Below are 17500 nucleotides of genomic sequence, written 5' to 3'. Positions count from 1 at the left end.
AATGATTGTAGTTAAGAATAATGTTTTTTTGGACCATAAGGCGGAACGCCTTGATGCAGAAGAGAAGTGGGCGAGGGATGCAAATGTGCTTGAAGGTTACTACCCTCCTAGCCACCATTTTGTTGCTATAGTCATCGCTTTTGACGTCCCAAATGGCGGGACGACTTTCTACTTCACTTATAAATATAAACTCATGCTTCAATGTTTGCAGTATAATGGACAATGAATGTTTCGCGTCACTGTCTCAAAAATTACTGCCTGTCTGTTGGCAAATCTGCAGCGCTGTGTCTGTGGTCTGTGTCCAGTACGAACACTCCAATTGAAACTAATGCATGTCCGGCGGTGACTGCTGTGAACACACTGACCTTGTCCGTCACATGTGGCGAGGGGAGTCACTATTGGGACACAGCGGCTCGGTGAGGCGGTGTAGTGTCCCTGTGTGGATGTTCCAGTTCAAACAAATGTATCTCTGTCGTGACCGTCGCTGGTGACCGTCACCAGTGTCCCAGTGTGAAACAGGCCTTAAATTTACATCGAACATAGGCAGTGATCACGTTAACATGACTGGAGCCTGTACATCGTGATGGATGGCAGGAACTGGCATTGACAAGATCTGTACATATAGGTTTACTGGAGGTCAAAAACTGATATTTGTTGTTAACGTTCTTAACTGTAATATATATGTAGCTAGTGGAGCTTTCTCTATAGAAAAAGTCATTTTTGGACGCTTGAGGGAATGTTTTACCCTCACTAGTGTTCCATTCTATCAGTGATGAAAAATCTTCGACATAAGGTTTATAATAAATAGTTTTTTTTTTTTTTTTTTTGTTTCAGCTGTGGAAACGTGGCAAACAATTTACTTCCCAAATAATCCTCAAAAAGTCTGTTAAAGACAAGTTGTAAATCATTTTATTCTAGAACATAGGCGGGAATGGGATGCACATGTTCCCTCCACCTCCTGAAATCTAGAAAACAGAGTTCTAAGTCGTTACGGAATTCTCGTACTCTTCTAGAAGTGGAAATGGAAATGAGCGCATGGCGCCAGTGGCCGGGAGTTCCCAGGCGAGAAGTTCGGCCCCCAAGTGCAGGTCTTATTGAGTGCGACGCCACACTGGGCGAACTGCGCTTCCACAGTGGGGATGAAATGATGAGGACAGCACAACACCCACTCCCTGAGGGGAGAAAAATCTCCCTCCCAGTCGGGAATCGAACCCGGGAGCGTGTGCGTGGCAATCCAACGCGCTGACCATTTATTTATTTATTTATTTATCTTTTCGATATAGTTCGTTGCGTTTGGTCTGGGCGGACATCACAAGACATCCCTTCGCGTTGATCGTTGATTCCTTGACTCAGTTTTTTTATTACAGAGAGCACGCAGCCCTCTGACCGAACACGCTGAGCTACCGTGCCGGCAACCATTCAGCTAATGGGGCGGACACTTCTAGAAGTAATTTCCCACGATTCCGCAAAACCTCTCGTTTGGCCAGTTGTAACAATATGTCGCTGATCGCAATGAGGCAATACTATAGCAGTTACCCTCTCTAAAAGAAAGTATAACACTAGACACTCGATTATGGAGGGCGGGCTTCCATAATAATGGTTCAAATGGCTCTGAGCACTATGGGACTTAACATCTGAGGCCATCAGTCCCGTCGAACTTATAACTACTTAAACCTAACTAACCTAAGGACATCAGACACATCCATGCCCGAGGCAGGATTCGAACCTGAGTGCGATGCCACACTGGGCGAACTGCGCTTCCACAGTGGGGATGAAATGATGAGGACAGCACAACACCCAGTCCCTTCGGGCGGTTCCAGACTAAAGCGCCTAGAGCCGCTCGGCCACACCGGATGGCCCATAATAATGATCACGCTACTGTATCATGGATCAGACGAAGGTGGGAAAAAAAACCTCTTTTGTGTGTGGTGACGACTTCCTTTATTGGCTTCTTCGAAGTACTGTTGTGAAGTTCGCTACGAGGCGTAACCCAACTGTATCGGAGCTAAATACCCCGTCTCCAGTCTTCTTAACGTAATCAGCAATAGCTAAACGCCGCACTTCCTGGCACACTGTTCCGTTTCACTGAACTCCAAGTGTGATAACCGTGTGCAATACGCTATGACTAAACGGTCGCTTCCACAGCAGCTTTGATGTCTTCATCACCAGGAGAAAACCAAGATTGCGTTTCGCCATTTCATAGTGCTGAAAAGGAGTGTAAGCTGCCTAAGGAAGCTTAGCGAGTTAGTTTACATAACGTACGCGATATTCTTTGACTGCAGCTGTAGCATTGCCATCACGTTTACCATAAATAAACACCATATCAGCGTATTCCTCTGTCGTAAATTTGAAAGGCATCCCGATTTCATAAATAATCTGCAAACTACAACAGTTGCTATGTGGTTTCACTAAATACACTATTGTTGGTATGTTATTTCACTGAAAAATACAGAAAAGTAACTCGTTTCAAGGTTAGGAAACGACTGAAACAAATTCTAATGGTTGCCAACAATGACACAAACGTTTCTGCATTCTTAATTGAAAGTAAACAAATTTAATTGTATAATAATCCGCTTCTCTGGATTTTCTGAAAAGTACTGCAGATACACGTCTGGGACATGTTTTATTGGATTCACCAGACCACTAACAACAAAATAAATGGAAATCGTGCTTAACTTTAACCTTGTACAGTTTTGCGATGGCTTCATATCAGCGAAGTTGCTAAATTTCAGGCTAAATCTTTTATTAATGGTAACTGCGTAACTAAACAGTGTACAAGCATTTTTAAAATTTGTTCTCTCGATTTTTTTTTTTTTCATTTTCGTCGAGTAAGATTAATCGAACGCTCATCACTGCTGGTTATTTTTCTTCATCAGAATTTTCACATTCAGCATCAATAAACATTAGTGGTATAGAATAAAAATATCTTTTCTAAATGTTCCATAAAAACACGGGAGAACTGCCGTAAGTCAGTAACATCTTGCCACGATATTTCGTGTTATTATGGAACAATCAGTACGCCGGGAAAATTTCAAACATCACATCTTTTCTAAATATTTTACAGCTTTATCATTTCGTTGAATGATGAAGGGAAGTCAAAGAGTAATGGGACTTTTGCAGTTCCTCGCCGTATTGTATGGTAATACTGCTGGTATCCAGGGCTGAAGTGTTGTCGTCAGCAACAATTCTATACAACGAGTCACTCTTATTCCCGCGTTAGTCGTAGTATTGTAGCAAACAGTGAAACATGGCAACTGCATTGTCGCTGCGCACCAAGGAGGAAATGAGAGGAGTGATTCGCTTTTTGTTTTGCGGAAGGTGTTAAACCTGCGGAAATTATTGATCGAATGCAATCGCAGTATGGTGACAACTGTTTATCGCGAATGATGATCTGCGAATGGATAGAGCGCCTCAAACAAGGAAGAACTTCTCTGTGTGACGAGGAAGGACCGGGAAGGCCAACGGCGTCAACAACTGAGGATAATTTGGAACTGAGGGTGGAGGAGATCGCCAATACTTTACGTATCAGTCATGGTTCAGCGTATTCCATCTTACACGACAGGCTAAATTTTCGGAAAATGTGTACAAGTTGGATTAAAGAAAGAATTGTCACCGGAGAGTAAGGCGTAAAGGATGGACATCTCTCATAAGCATTTGGGACGTCATCATCGCGAAGGAGATGGATTTTTTCAGAAAATCGTTACTGTAGATGAAACGTGGGTACATTATCACGAACCGGAAAGTAAGGCAGCAAGCATGGCTTGGAAACCCCCATCATCACCACAGGTTAAGAAATTTAAATGTCAACCATCAGCTTAGCAGCTAACACTATTCTGGGACACTGAAGGTGTGGTAGTCGTTCATTTCACCCCCAGAGGCGAAACAGTGAACAGTGCGAACTATTGAATGTGTTGCGAACTAAACTGAAACCTGCAATCAGATACAAACGTCGCGTAAAACTGCGCAAAGGTGTCATCCTGTAGCAAGATTACGCTCGGCCACAATCTGCCAAACGAACGGGCGAAACAATAAAGGAGTTGGGATTTGAATTGTTGGAACACCCGCCATACAATTCAGACCGGGCTCCAAGCGATTTCCATATGTTTGGACCGTTGAAGGAAGCGCTCAGGGGAAGAAGATTTGCAACCAATGCAGAAGTCGTGCAAAATAGGCTGCAAAATAGGCTACAACAAAAAACCTTTTTCTCCGACGGAATCTAAAACCTTGCGAAACGTTGGACAAAGTGCATTGATGCGCAGGAAGGTTCTGTAGAAAAATAATCTTTGTTTCAGTTTTCTATCATCAGAACGAATATTCCTTTTCTCAAAAGTTCCCTTACTTTTTGACTTCCCCTTGTATATCAGATTTAATCGTAAAAGCACATTGTATTTGATCTTCAAAAATATGTCTCTTTAATAATACGAAAAGGTTTACTTTGAAGGTAATCATGGAATTAATCAAGATAATCTATCTATAACAAATGTTGAGTGAATAGCCTAGTTCTCTGGCATATAATGATAAGTGACAGTTTTACGGTCTTGCTCCTCCCCCCCCCCCCACCATAGAAAACTTTATGCCAATGCCCATGTCTAGAATAGTTTTTTAGCACATTGTACGTCTTTTTCCCGCCGTTGTGGTCGAGCGGTTCTAGGCGCTTCAGTCCGGAACCACACGGTTGCTACGGTCGTCTCGGGCAAGGATGTGTGTGATGTCCTTAGATTAGATTTGATTAGTTCTAAGTCTAGGGGACTGATGACCTCAGATGTTAAGTCCCATAGTACTTAGAGCCATTTCAACCATTTGTACGTTTTTTACGTAAATGTACATATGTGTATAGTAGCGACACCTGCTGCGATTATTTCACAAACAAGGTTTTGTGTGAAAAGTACAAGTCCATTTGCCAAGAACACCAAGCTGCTCACATAATGACTCTCCCTGCACTGTGGCCTGGCTTGCAATGTATAAGGAGTGATCAAAATTCAATTCGAAGGCCGTACAGTCCAGAATCGGTATGCCAATCAGGTCAAATCACTGTATGAGTGCTGAAGCAATCATCCCACCGAAGCACCTGTCTGAGGATAACCGTTTTGTAAAACATCGTGTCCTGCTGTACGTCCTCTACTGACAGGCATCGTCAACCCTCGAAGACCTTTTTTAAGGGACCGAAGGCATGATAATTGTATGGGGAGAGATCAGGAATGAAGGGCGTGTGCTCGAGTGCTTCTCAATTCAGTTAGCATAATTTCTGCGATATGGGGTCGCGCGTTATCTTGAAGCAGCGGTGCCCGTCGCCGCACCATTCCACAACGGTTGGTTTCAACAAACATACTGCCCCACACACCCGCCAGCCGGTGGTTATGCTTTTGCAGCCAATAACCACACACCCGCCAGCCGGTGGTTATGCTTTTGCAGCCAATAACTCCGCCTGCTTAGTTGGTTGGTCACGTGCTCGCCTCCCATGCAAGTGCGCCCGGGTTCGATTCCTGGCCGGGTTGGAAATTTTCTACGCTCGGAGACTGGGTGATGTGTTGTCCTCGTCATCACTTCATCCTCATCGCTGGCGCGCAAGTCGCCCAATGTGGCGTCGAATGAAATAAGACTTGCAATTGGCGGCTGAACTTCCCCGAATAGGGGCCTCCCGGCCAACGATGCCAGACGCTCATTTTTTTTTTTTTTAAGCCAACAAAATAACAGCTCGTTGGTCCTGTTTTGACACATTTGGTAATAACGTGACCATAGTTTAGGTTTCCGCATTTACCAAATGCACGTCGGAAAGACAGGCATGCCACACTAATCACTTGCCTATATGTCAGTGCTTATATACCGGGATCGCAGTCACACTATGTGGCATATATGGCGCAGCAACACCCTCAAACCAAAAATTTCTGATCATCCCTTACATTATTACACCCATTCGAAGCCGCCAAGGTAATTTTGTTTATATCTATCGACAACGCCACTTTGGTTTAAACATATTAAGATAACATAAGACTTTGTATGTTTCAATAATATGTGTTTCATCATAATTTTTAAACTCATGTTTTCTTTATACAGTCTGTTAAAAATGACGTCACATATTCCTCTATGAGGTAGTACTGGTCAAAACTAGAAGAAAATGTCCTATAAACATACAAAGGGCATTCAAAAAGTTTTGCACAGTTGTCTCTATATTTTTTTATTTTTTTCAGGAGAAGGATGAAATTTTTTGTCAACATACTTGGAACATTTAGCTATATATTGAGCCTACTCAATGTAGCCTCCATCAGTTGTGACGCATCTGGCCTAACGTTCTTTCCATGACGTAAATGCACTTTGGTAAAATTCTGGGGATTGACTTTTACACCATCGCTTGACCCAGGAAATAAGGTCTTCTCACTCTCAAATGTTTTACCACGAAGGTGGGCCTTCAGACGACCAAAGAGATACAGATCAGACGGAGCCAAGTCCGGAATGTAGGGAGGATGAGGAACAATTTTCCATCCCAGAAGAAGAAGGCCGTCACCTTTCGACCTACTGTTCATGAAAGTCTTGGTTTCTTCATCCGCGGGTAACCCGGATGATGCCACTTCGTGGATTTGGTTTTGCTCTCAGGTCAGACAAAAACAACTATGTTTCATCCTGGGTAATGACGCCGTCAAAACACTGTTTCCGCTCTTCAGTAAACGTATTCTTCCACATCGTTTTCATTTCTCTTGTCAATAATCTAGGCACCCAGCGTGCACAGATTTTTCTGTACCCTAGTGACTGTATCAGTAATACGCCACTACATGACAAACGAGTCATTTCAGCAAGCTGCTGTGTCATCACACGTCTGTCATTTTGGATGATTTGATCAATGGTCTCCTTATTCACATCACTCACTACTGTCGATGGTCTACTGCATAGCGGATTGTCCGGTAGAGAGAAATCACCTTCGTTAAACTTCTGCAACCACCACTGGATACTGCTGCGATCCACTGTGTCCTCCCCATAAACAGGGAGCAACTTCCTGTGAATCGATGTGGCAGAGTCATCGCCAGTGTTGAAGACCGACCGTTGTCACAACGTGACATCTACTTCACGGTCCATTATGGCTCGCCTTTAAATAAAAGAAAATACTTTTATATACCAACTTATGGCTAAATGTTCCAAGTATGTTCACAAAAAATTTCATTCTCCTCCTGCAAAACTTTTTGAACGCCCCTTGTATGTTCGGAAACCAATACCTGTCGAGAAATAGCCGTCAGGGTTTCTTCAGTATCAATATAACTTCAGGAGTTGTCAGTGAAGAACTCATAGGTCCATGCAGTTTCAAAAATGGTTCAAATGGCTCTGAGCACTATGGGACTCAACTGCTGAGGTCATAAGTCCCCTAGAACTTAGAACTACTTAAACCGAACTAACCTAAGGACAACACACACATCCATGCCCGAGGCAGGATTCGAACCTGCGACCGTAGCGGTTACCCTTGCAGAAAGACAATGATTGGTTTAAGACAATGATTGGTTTATGCATGATGGAGCACTACCCCTTTCTTTGCTGATTGTATGACAGTAGATCTTTGCATTGTTTCATGGGTGATTGACTGGTCGAGGAGGTCTGGTGGTATTGCCTCCCTGCTTACCAGACTTGAATCCATTGGGTTTTTGGCTGTGAGGACATTTAAAAGCAACGGTTTATGCCTAACACATTGACAACGTACAGATGTTACTGGAGCATCTGCCCAATGCATGTGACACAATCCAAATGGAGCCAAGAGTATTGGAAAGAGAGCAAGATTCACTGTGAAGAACAGATGAAGGGGGTGTCAGGACACATGGTAACCACATGCAGCATTACCACATTGTCTATCTCTATGTGACAGACGAGAATGAGAGAACAGATTGGCCAACATCCAGACATGTCAGTGCAGGAACTTTTCTTCTAGTTTTGGGCAGTAGCATCGCCACCTCCTGTAGGAATACCTGACGCTTTTTTAAACACCCTTTATAACACCTTTTCATTGTTTCGTAGTTTATTGTTTACAAGACGAAGATTGTCCAGCAATTGTATTTGGTTTCCTCTTTCCTGACTTCTGAAGATTGTCATTGTTCGCCAAAATCTCCAATTTATTGTGATCATTATTAAATCAACTAAAGCAGTAAGTTCTGTACTTTCTGGATCAATGTTTTTACTCGCAAGTCTGATGCAGCTTGTGTAACTTTTTTGTTATTTAGATTCTACTTTCCATCTAAATCATTTGGTCATTCTGTTGTAGGCCCTGTCATTGGAGCAGCTGAGACAGACAAGCAAAATAGTGAGGAACATGTGCCTCAAGAAGACATCAGTCGACCTAGGTACTGTGTGCCACATACGAAAACTTCCGTTGATTAATGTAAACTCCTTGTCACTATTTAATTTCTACCAGTGTAATACATGACAAACTGGAGTCCAATGGGCACAATATTTTGGCAAACAACATTATTAGCTTAGTAGATTGCCATGTGAAGCAGATGAAGAAGTTGGACGTACTTTTAAGTGAACGAAACCTATGAAACTGATCATTTCTTGAAAAGAATCATCTGGTTTTCTGACAAAGACAATGCAGTGGCAGTCCTGTTCAACAAAGACAACATCAAGTAAATGCAATGCTTGGAAGAGGATAATGCTTACCAAAAGATGGTCACTGATGCCATTGAAAATGTATAGAAGCCTCAGTCCTACCAGATAAAATGATTAAGGAGCTACAACTAAGAGCACTGGTTCGTAAAGAAAGAACACTGGAGGTATGGATTAAAAAACGCCTTCAGTCACAACTTTTCGTGTTTTATTAAGTACACAATGCATTTTGGACCCTGTAGATCCATCATCAGGTGTAATTTGTCTTAATACAGTGCTTTAGCATGTATTGAGACTAATTAGGCCTACACCTGATGATGGACCCACAGGGTCCGAAATGCATCGAGTCCTTAATAAAACACGAAAAGTTGTGACTGTAGGCACTTTTTAATTCATACCTCCAGTGTATCGAATACAATCATGTTTGATGCTACGAAATATGGATAAAATTAAGAAGAAAGAGTACTTTGCTCCCAGTGTTAGCAACACTGAAGCCCCAATGTACTTACACATTAAGTACCTGCAGCACATGCATAGCCCTTATGTTGGCAAATGTCCACATCATATTTGCAATTCTGTAGATTTTGTGCAATACCCCAGCAGCTTAAGGCTGAATATTTCCAACATTTTATTAGGTTTCATGTCGTCTCTTTTTTTTACCGTAGTCCTTGGAACTTATTGCTCAAAAATTCTACTGGTACATCTTCAACTTCTTCATGCATGTCTTGACGCCAACATATCTTCTTCCTGATAGTACTTATTAGACCAGATGGAAGGAGAGGACATAGGAAGTTCACTCTCATTAGTTGTGATCAATATCCACTTGAAGCACTTCGCAGAGGAAGCCCTGGTATCATCTCGATATAAACTGACTTGTTTCTTGGAAATTGACTTGTTTCTTCTGTTATGGTGATGATACCTAAGTAATATGACCACATGGAGGAGACAGACTGGATGAATTCATCACTCTTCCCAACTCCATATGTCCAAATATTTTGCAAACAGTGTGACAGTATGTGTTTGCGAGTACAGTTTTTGTAAGTCATGACACCAAGGAAACTGCAAAAACTGCAAATGATGAACTGTTTCAGAATGTCAGCTGCACTGCAAATGGCTAAGAACTACATGAATGTCAGTATGTACTATTAAAAAGAGAAAACTAACCCAGTGATGATGGTTGAACTTCACCGAAACATGTACAGATTAAAAAGAATAAGAGTATGTTTGCTCAAGACAGTTCTCTTTTCAAAACCTTGCTATCTGAATGTGCACATGGACATAAAGCGATCTTCAGCTCTAAGATGAATTCTGAATATCACTTTTATCATGGAAGATGAAGCGGATGGAGAGCTGTCCTCTCTGAATGCTATGGTAAAATGGAGAACAGAAGGTAGAGTGTGCACAAAACAAACTTGGTCTGTAACTGTGCGGTAGGGGAGGGTACAGCAGTAGTGGTGGTGGGGGCTCCATTGCGAACGGCCATTCTGTGGTAGGAGATGTGAAGTTTGACAGCCTGCTCATAAGTGTGTACCTTGTATAACTTGTGAGCTGCAGTTGTAGAGTCTGTAATTAGTCTCATTAATGGGTTATGCATAGTATGACCAATAATTTGATGAATATAGATGTTCAAAGTCAAAAATTTCTCACTAGAGCACCTAAAAAGGAAAAATACCATAAACAAAGGATCAACCAAAGCAAACCAACTAAAACAAAAGACAGGCAACTAAATCAACCATTGCCGAGCACTGTCTGGAACTCAATCATTCCACAAATTATAGTGAAACAAGGTTCCTGGCACAGACACCCAAATTCTGGGACAATGTTATAAGAAAATCTATAGAGATAAAGGTGACACAAAACCTCGTGAATCATGATGCTGGGTACCAACTCAAGAGAGCCTGTGATCCTGTACTGCAGTTGCTGAGAGCACAATGGAGCACAATAGCAGAACTCCACAAAATGAAGAATTGCGGGTGTGTACATGAGGAACTAACCCCAGACTGAGCGCAAGGTCCACCAGCTGAAGACAGAATGTCACAGGACATTTCTAGTGGTAGCGGACCACATAGGAAATGGACCAAAAACAGAATGCCACAGCAGAGAATAGCGCACTGGACCACTAACAATACACCACCATTATATATGGAGCATTGGACCAAAGATGGAACATGTAAAAACATTTCTAGTGAAAGTGGACTGCAGAGGGAAAATCTGGCACCACACAGCACCAAAAACAGAGTGATAGTTTGGAGACTGGTGTACCAAACTGCAAAACTGAAAGGAAATGCCTAGGGATACTGCTATTGGGAGCAGACTACAGACCAAACACCTGGAACTGACCATGGATGGAGCTGACCACAGGTAAAAATACCAGATGCTTGATGAGTAGTCTCAGGTTAACACCTATTAAGATAATGAGTCATGTCATCAAAGTATGCGTAAATGATACCGATATGCTGCAGAATCCCTGACATATGTATACAGTGCATATCTCAGTTAGCAAAAACTGACAAGAATGAAAGTGTACAAGGGAAAAGGTGGGACGAGGTAGGTGCCAATTGATAAGTCTCTCGTGTGGAAAAATGTTCTTGAACCTCCCCTAGCAGTACCTGCAACCCTATGAAACACAAATTTTAATAATATTTCTGCTTCCTCATTTGCCTCTTCTGACATAAAGCTAATAGCTTTGCATATAATCACATGTGGCTGTATGAAGAACTTCTCCTGTGTCTACAGTGTTTTAAGACTGACTTGTCATTCTGTGTAGTAATGAGACAGCAGAGTGAACGATTGAAGTGTGCAGGTCAACAGGTGACAGTCAACTGTGGCAGCTACCCCTTTGGAACAACAGGTTTGATTCACCTGGCACTCAAGGCGAGAACACATTTCTGTGTCAGTCAGGTTATCTTGTAGAGCAAGAAGGTGCGCGCTAATCTGTACTTGCACATAAATAGCTACCATTGTCTAGCACAGGTGAACATGATAAGGAAAGCGTTTTTGCTTGTGCCTTCCACACACTCATGTACAGGTAGTTTCACCTGAAGTCTGGAGCACTTGAAGGCAGTATTTTCTAACAATGACTATGCAGACTGGCAGATTCAGCAGCCCTTCACCCTGCAGCATCAAAACAACTGGCAGAAGCTAATAAAATGCATTCCCATGAAATGCCATGTAAAGACTGCTTTCTGCCCACTGAATAAAGTATGGTCACTACTTGGGCAGACAGTGCATGTTGTTGAAGATTCCTACTGTGACCACAGCTTGGCAGCCTGGTTATTGCAGCCTAACAATTTGATTATCATAAAGCACTGTCTGTTCAAATTATGTGAATTGGATTCCAACCATACTAAATTTCTTACAAAAATGTCTAAATACTTAAACTGTGGAAGGAGCTGTTGAGATTTAAATAAGATACCAGATGATCAGGTCTGACTTTGGCTACAAAATGAATAAGGCATGAAACACATTCTTTGTTTCACTAAGAGGAGGAAGCAAACACCTCACGACCATCACAACTGAGGACATGTGGAGTCCCAGAGAACACATTCATTTCATTCATTTATTCATCCATTCATCATCTTCTGTAGGTCCCATCAAGAAGGAGAATCTTCAGGAAAGTCAAACAAGTGAGCAAGGAGTTGGAAGTGCCAGGTGACCAAATGAACATCATTCACGTAAGGTTGAAAATTTTTATTTACTTAGGTCATATCTACAGAGATTTACTTAAACACTCAAATGACACAAATAACCTCTAAAAATTTACAATAAAACGTGGATGATGAAAAATAAAACACAAGTACTGAAAGAGGCACTTCAGAACAAAAAGACATCCAGCAAGAAATCGGCTCTGACCACCAGTACTGGAGGCGCCACCTCACACAATTTCCATCTATGTTCATGCAGCTGCTGGCCATACTACAACATCCAAATTTATGTGAAAACCAGAACAATTTTTCTGGTCATTCTTAAGCCTCAATTACTAACAAAATATAAACAGCTAGAAACACCAGCAATAAAGACTTCAACAGTATGATAATTACACCAAAAAAAGAAACAATTGAATTTAAAACAGGTTAATAAAAAGAATAAAATAGTAATTTACAGTTTAAATAGAGCAACTAATTCCTTGTAATGATTCAAGAACTTTGTGAAAGTCACAAAGAAAATTATGTTAAACTCAGAATAGTTCGCTAGCACAGATCCCTAGAACTAAGAATTTTAAAAACAGTAACAATCTTAAAGCCATGAGTGGGGACTTGACAATATTAGTTACAAGAATTCAGAATATAAGGTAGAATAAATTAAAAGAAGTCTTTAAGCATAAAAATAAATAATTTAAATCATAAAACTTTAAGTAACTAATAAGCTGACAGAAAATTCCAATTCTCAACTTTGCACTGTCACACAAGGATGCCAAAAAAAAATCTGCAGCAATCCTTGCCTAAACTTGCTGATACAAGAAGGCAAACAAATTTGTGCAGCCACAGGTATGCCTCGCAGAACACACAAAAATGCTTACTTCCTATTGTGGTACAGTATTGCATTAGTGTGTTCGACAAGTGCTTGGCCAGGGTTGACTCTTCCGAACCACTCCAGTACAAGGCTGAAGGCTGAAAATCAACTGAATCCAACCATCACGGCAAGCACCTTCAAGCTTCCTCCAAGCAGACACGCTGTGCCCTCTCGGGGGACGCTCCCAAACTTGTTGCTGGATAACCAGTATAAATAACTTCCAGAGATAGGCAATCAGTGTGAGCCTGTACAGCTCAGTATACATTAACATATCACAAAAAAATCATAGAAACTTTACCTGTGTACTGTCTCAACAGAAAACTACCACTATATTGCTTAATGCAATTCATACTTTTACATCAAAATTTCATCCATTACATTGCTAAGAAATCTGCTATTTTGAAAAAAAGCTCCTGCCTCCTCAGTTAAACTACAGCTGCTGATTAGCTGCTATCAGTAGCTAAACATTTAACTGACTGCAATAGAGTTTTTCAAAGAATATATGCACATCAAAAAAAGTTGTGCATCACCTTGGTTCCGAGAGTTCTGGAACCTGTACAGAAAATTGGAATAGAGATCAACATAAACATCATTTCCACCCTTTTTATTGATCATGAAAACCACCCATTGCATGTTATACCACCATACAGCAAGACCTTGAGAGGTGGTGGCTCAGATTGCTGTACACACCAGTACCTCTAATACCCAGTAGCATGTCCTCTTGCATTGATACATGCATGTATTCATCATGCCATACTATCCACAAGTTCATCAAGGCTCTGTCAGTCAAGATTGTCTGACTCCTCAACGGCGATTTGGCATAGATCCCTCAGAGTTGTTGGTGGGTCATGTCCTCCATAAACAGCCCTTTTCAATCTATCCCAGGCATGTTCAACAGGGTTCATGTCTGGAGAACATGATGGTCACTCTAGTCAACCGATGTCATTATCCTGAAGGAAGTCATTCACAAGATGCGCACAATGGGGGCACGAATTGTCATCAATGAAGATGAATGCCTCACTAATATTCTGCCGATATTGTTGCACTGTCGGTCAGAGGATAGCATTCATGTATTGTACAGCCAATACAGTGCCTTCCATGACCACAGCGGTGTATGTCAGCCCCACATAATGCCACCCAAAACAGAAGGGAACATCCACCTTGCTGCACTCACTGGACAGTGTGTCTAAGGCATTCAGCCTGACCGGGTTGCCTCCAAACACGTCTCTGACGAGTGTCTGGTTGAAGGCATATGAGACAGTCATTGGTGAAGAGAATGTGATGCCAACGCTGAGCAGTCCATTCAGCATGTTGTTGGGCCCATTGCGCACAGTTTGAGTCGTGACACGATGTCCTGTGGCTGCAAAATAAACATTATTCGACATGGTGACATTGCTGTCAGGGTTCTTCAAAGCCATAATCTGTAGGTAGCGGTCATCCACTGCAGTAGTAGTCCTTGGGCAGCCTGAGTGAGACATGTCATTGACAGTTCCTGTCTCTCTGTATCTCCTCCATGTCTGAACAACATTGCTTCACTCTGAGGTGCCTGGACATTTCCCTTGTTGAGAGCCCTTCCTGGCACAAAGTAGCAATGCAGATGTGATCAGACCACAGTATCGACCATCTAGGCATGGTTGAACTACAGACAACATGAGCTGTGTACCTCCTTCCTGGTGGAATGACTGGAACTGATCAGCTGTCAGACCCCATCCATCTAGTAGGTGCTGCTCATGCATGTTTGTTTACATCTTTGGGTGGGTTTAATGACATCTCTGAACAGTCAAAGGGACTGTGTCTGTGATACAATATCCACAATCAACGTCTATCTTCAGGATTTCAGGGAACCGGGGTGATGGAAAACTTTTTTTGGTGTGTGTGTATTTACATGCAACTGTTAAGTCTACGCCTTTTTACAGTCATTACTAATTGTCATCCAACTTTACAACCAGCACTGCTACTTGCCATGTAGCTAACTGCACTTTTGAAGACCCTGAATCTACCTATTCAGGTAATTTGTGCAAAGATTGGACACTGAGGTATATTTTTAATTTGCCTTTCCAATTGGTAGAGATACTCAATTTGTTGTTTTATGTTAAATGTAAGTTTATGGAATATTTTGCAACCAAAGCACATAGCTGAGGGAAGAGAGAGACACAGTGTATGAACCATTAAGGAGCCAGCACACCTGATGATGGCAGTACAGTTGTTTGCAAAAGTATTGTGCTCATTGAACACTGAAATACATCTGTAAATATATGAATTATTTTGTCAGAGTAGAATTCTTGTTGTATACCATGAGTGCTGCCAACACACATGTAGAGAGACTGGTTAAGCTCTAAAGCAAAGTTGTGAGGTCTACTGCAAAAATACATCCAATGAAATCTTGCAGAGGAAAGTTTAGGAACCTCAAAATCTTAACACTTTCAGCACTATACACTATCTGGTCAAAGGTATCTAGACATGTATCACTGGGTATTAAAATGAAGTGTGTCCACCTTTTGCCCCTAAGGTTGTTTTTTCTCTGTTGGAGACACTTTCAGTGAGGTGTCTGAATGCCTCTAGAGGAATGAAAGCTCATTCTTCATCAAGATCCAAAACCAGAAAAGATAGTAATGTTGGATGCTAGGGTCTGGAGCAATGTAGATATAATTATTCATCCCAAAGGTGACATCTTGGGTTGTCGGGTGTTCTGCCGGATATCAGCGTCATACTTGCACGATATTTCGGTCACGTAGCTCGTAACCTTCATCAGGTGTGACCTGAGACTGCTCCTCGAGTGGACCTGGTCCAGTATTTATGCCTATGGCCTTCCCCCTCCACCAACGGCTGCAGGCGCTTCCTCTGTGGTCCGTGCCCATTCCCTGCGACCTGCTGGAGTGTTGCTGCTTCGTTTTCCGTCCGCTGCGGTTCTTGGTGTTCCCTCTGCGGTCCGCATCCACCAAACCCGCTCCTGGGGGTTTCATCTACGGTCTGGAGTACCAAGCATTCCCCCTGCGGTCTGCGCCCGCTCACCACGACCTGTTGGAGCGTTGCCGCTCCGTTTTTCGTCCGCTGTGGCTCTGGATGTTCCCTCTGCGGTCTGTGCCCACTTCTGGGTGTTCCATCTTCGGTCTGGTGCACCTGGCAGTCCGTCAGGGGCTCGTTTTCCATCTCCGTGTCTCTGGTTCTTCTGTTTGTCTAGTGTTGCAGCTGGCCCCGTTGCTCCTTTAACACTTCCAGAGCCGGATCCCAGGCTCTGCTTAGCTGGTACCCTGTGTCACGGTTCATAAGATCGTCAGCCATTTTAATTTCTATCGATTCTCTTATAACACTGTCCCAAAATCTGGGTGTTTGTGCTAGAATCTTGGTATCCTCATACTTCATGGCATGATCTAGCTCCAGACAGTGTTCAGCAATGGCTGACTTAGTCACCTGTCTTAATCTAGTGTGCGTCTGATGTTCTTTGCACCTGATCTTCACAGTTCTTGTCGTCTGGCCAATGTAGGACATGCGACATTGACAAGGTATATTGTAAATCCCTGGTTTTCGTAACCCCAGGTCGTCTTTGACACTCCCCAGCAGTCCCCCGATCTTGTTGGATGGACAGAAAACACACTTGATATTGTGTTTATGGAGGATCCTACTGATTCTGGCAGAAATAGAGCCAGCATAGGGCAGATATGCCACCTTCTTTGTTTCATCTTGGTCTTCTTCAGGAACCTGTGGTATAGTGGCTGGTTGGAGTGCCCTCTCAATTTGTCTGTCCGTGTATCCATTCTTGGAGAAAACTGTTTTGAGACGTTCTATCTCTATAGGTAGATTCTCTTGGTCTGACAGGGCACGTGCTCTGTGGACCAAAGTCTTCAGAACCCCATTCTTCTGTGCAGGGTGGTGACAGCTGCTGGCCTGCAGATATAAATCAGTGTGTGTTGCTTTATCTGCTTTCCTCTGGACTAGTACATCCAGAAATGGCAGCTGGCCATTCTTCTCCAGTTCCATGGTGAACTTGATATTAGGGTGGCATGAGTTAAGATGTTCAAGAAACTCATTGAGCCTGTCCATCCCATGTGGCCAGATCACGAAGGTGTCATCCACATACCTAAAGAAGCATGTGGGTTTAAATGTGGCTGTCTCCAATGCCTTCTCCTCAAAACTCTCCATAAACATGTTGGCAACCACAGGGGACAGTGGGCTGCCCATAGCTACACCTTCAGTTTGCTCGTAATATTGGTTTCCGTACAGGAAATACGTGGATGTCAGTGTATGACTGAACAAGTCCAACAGAGCACCGTCAAATTTCTCTGCAATCAGTTCTAGTGAGTCCTTCAGTGGGACCCTGGTGAACAGCGATACCACATCAAAACTAACCACGATGTCCGAATCTGTGATGTGCAGTTGCTTGAGGCGTTGCAGGAAATCTGAGTTGCGGATG

The 17500-nt window shown here is 42.6% G+C and overlaps 1 protein-coding gene across 1 annotated transcript in view; it reads left to right on the top strand.

Moving 5' to 3' along the window:
- Nucleotides 1-17500, top strand: part of LOC124717194 (general odorant-binding protein 72-like) — a 60743-nt gene that overhangs the window by 16965 nt on the left and 26278 nt on the right. The window contains exon 2 of the mRNA XM_047243971.1: nt 8237-8315. Within this exon, the coding sequence (XP_047099927.1) occupies nt 8237-8315 (79 nt within the window). The remainder of the gene's footprint in view (nt 1-8236; nt 8316-17500) is intronic.

Source organism: Schistocerca piceifrons, chromosome 9, assembly GCF_021461385.2.
Source record: "Schistocerca piceifrons isolate TAMUIC-IGC-003096 chromosome 9, iqSchPice1.1, whole genome shotgun sequence".
Taxonomy (NCBI): Eukaryota; Metazoa; Arthropoda; class Insecta; order Orthoptera; family Acrididae; genus Schistocerca; species Schistocerca piceifrons.
This window is presented reverse-complemented; position numbering and strand designations above follow the sequence as displayed.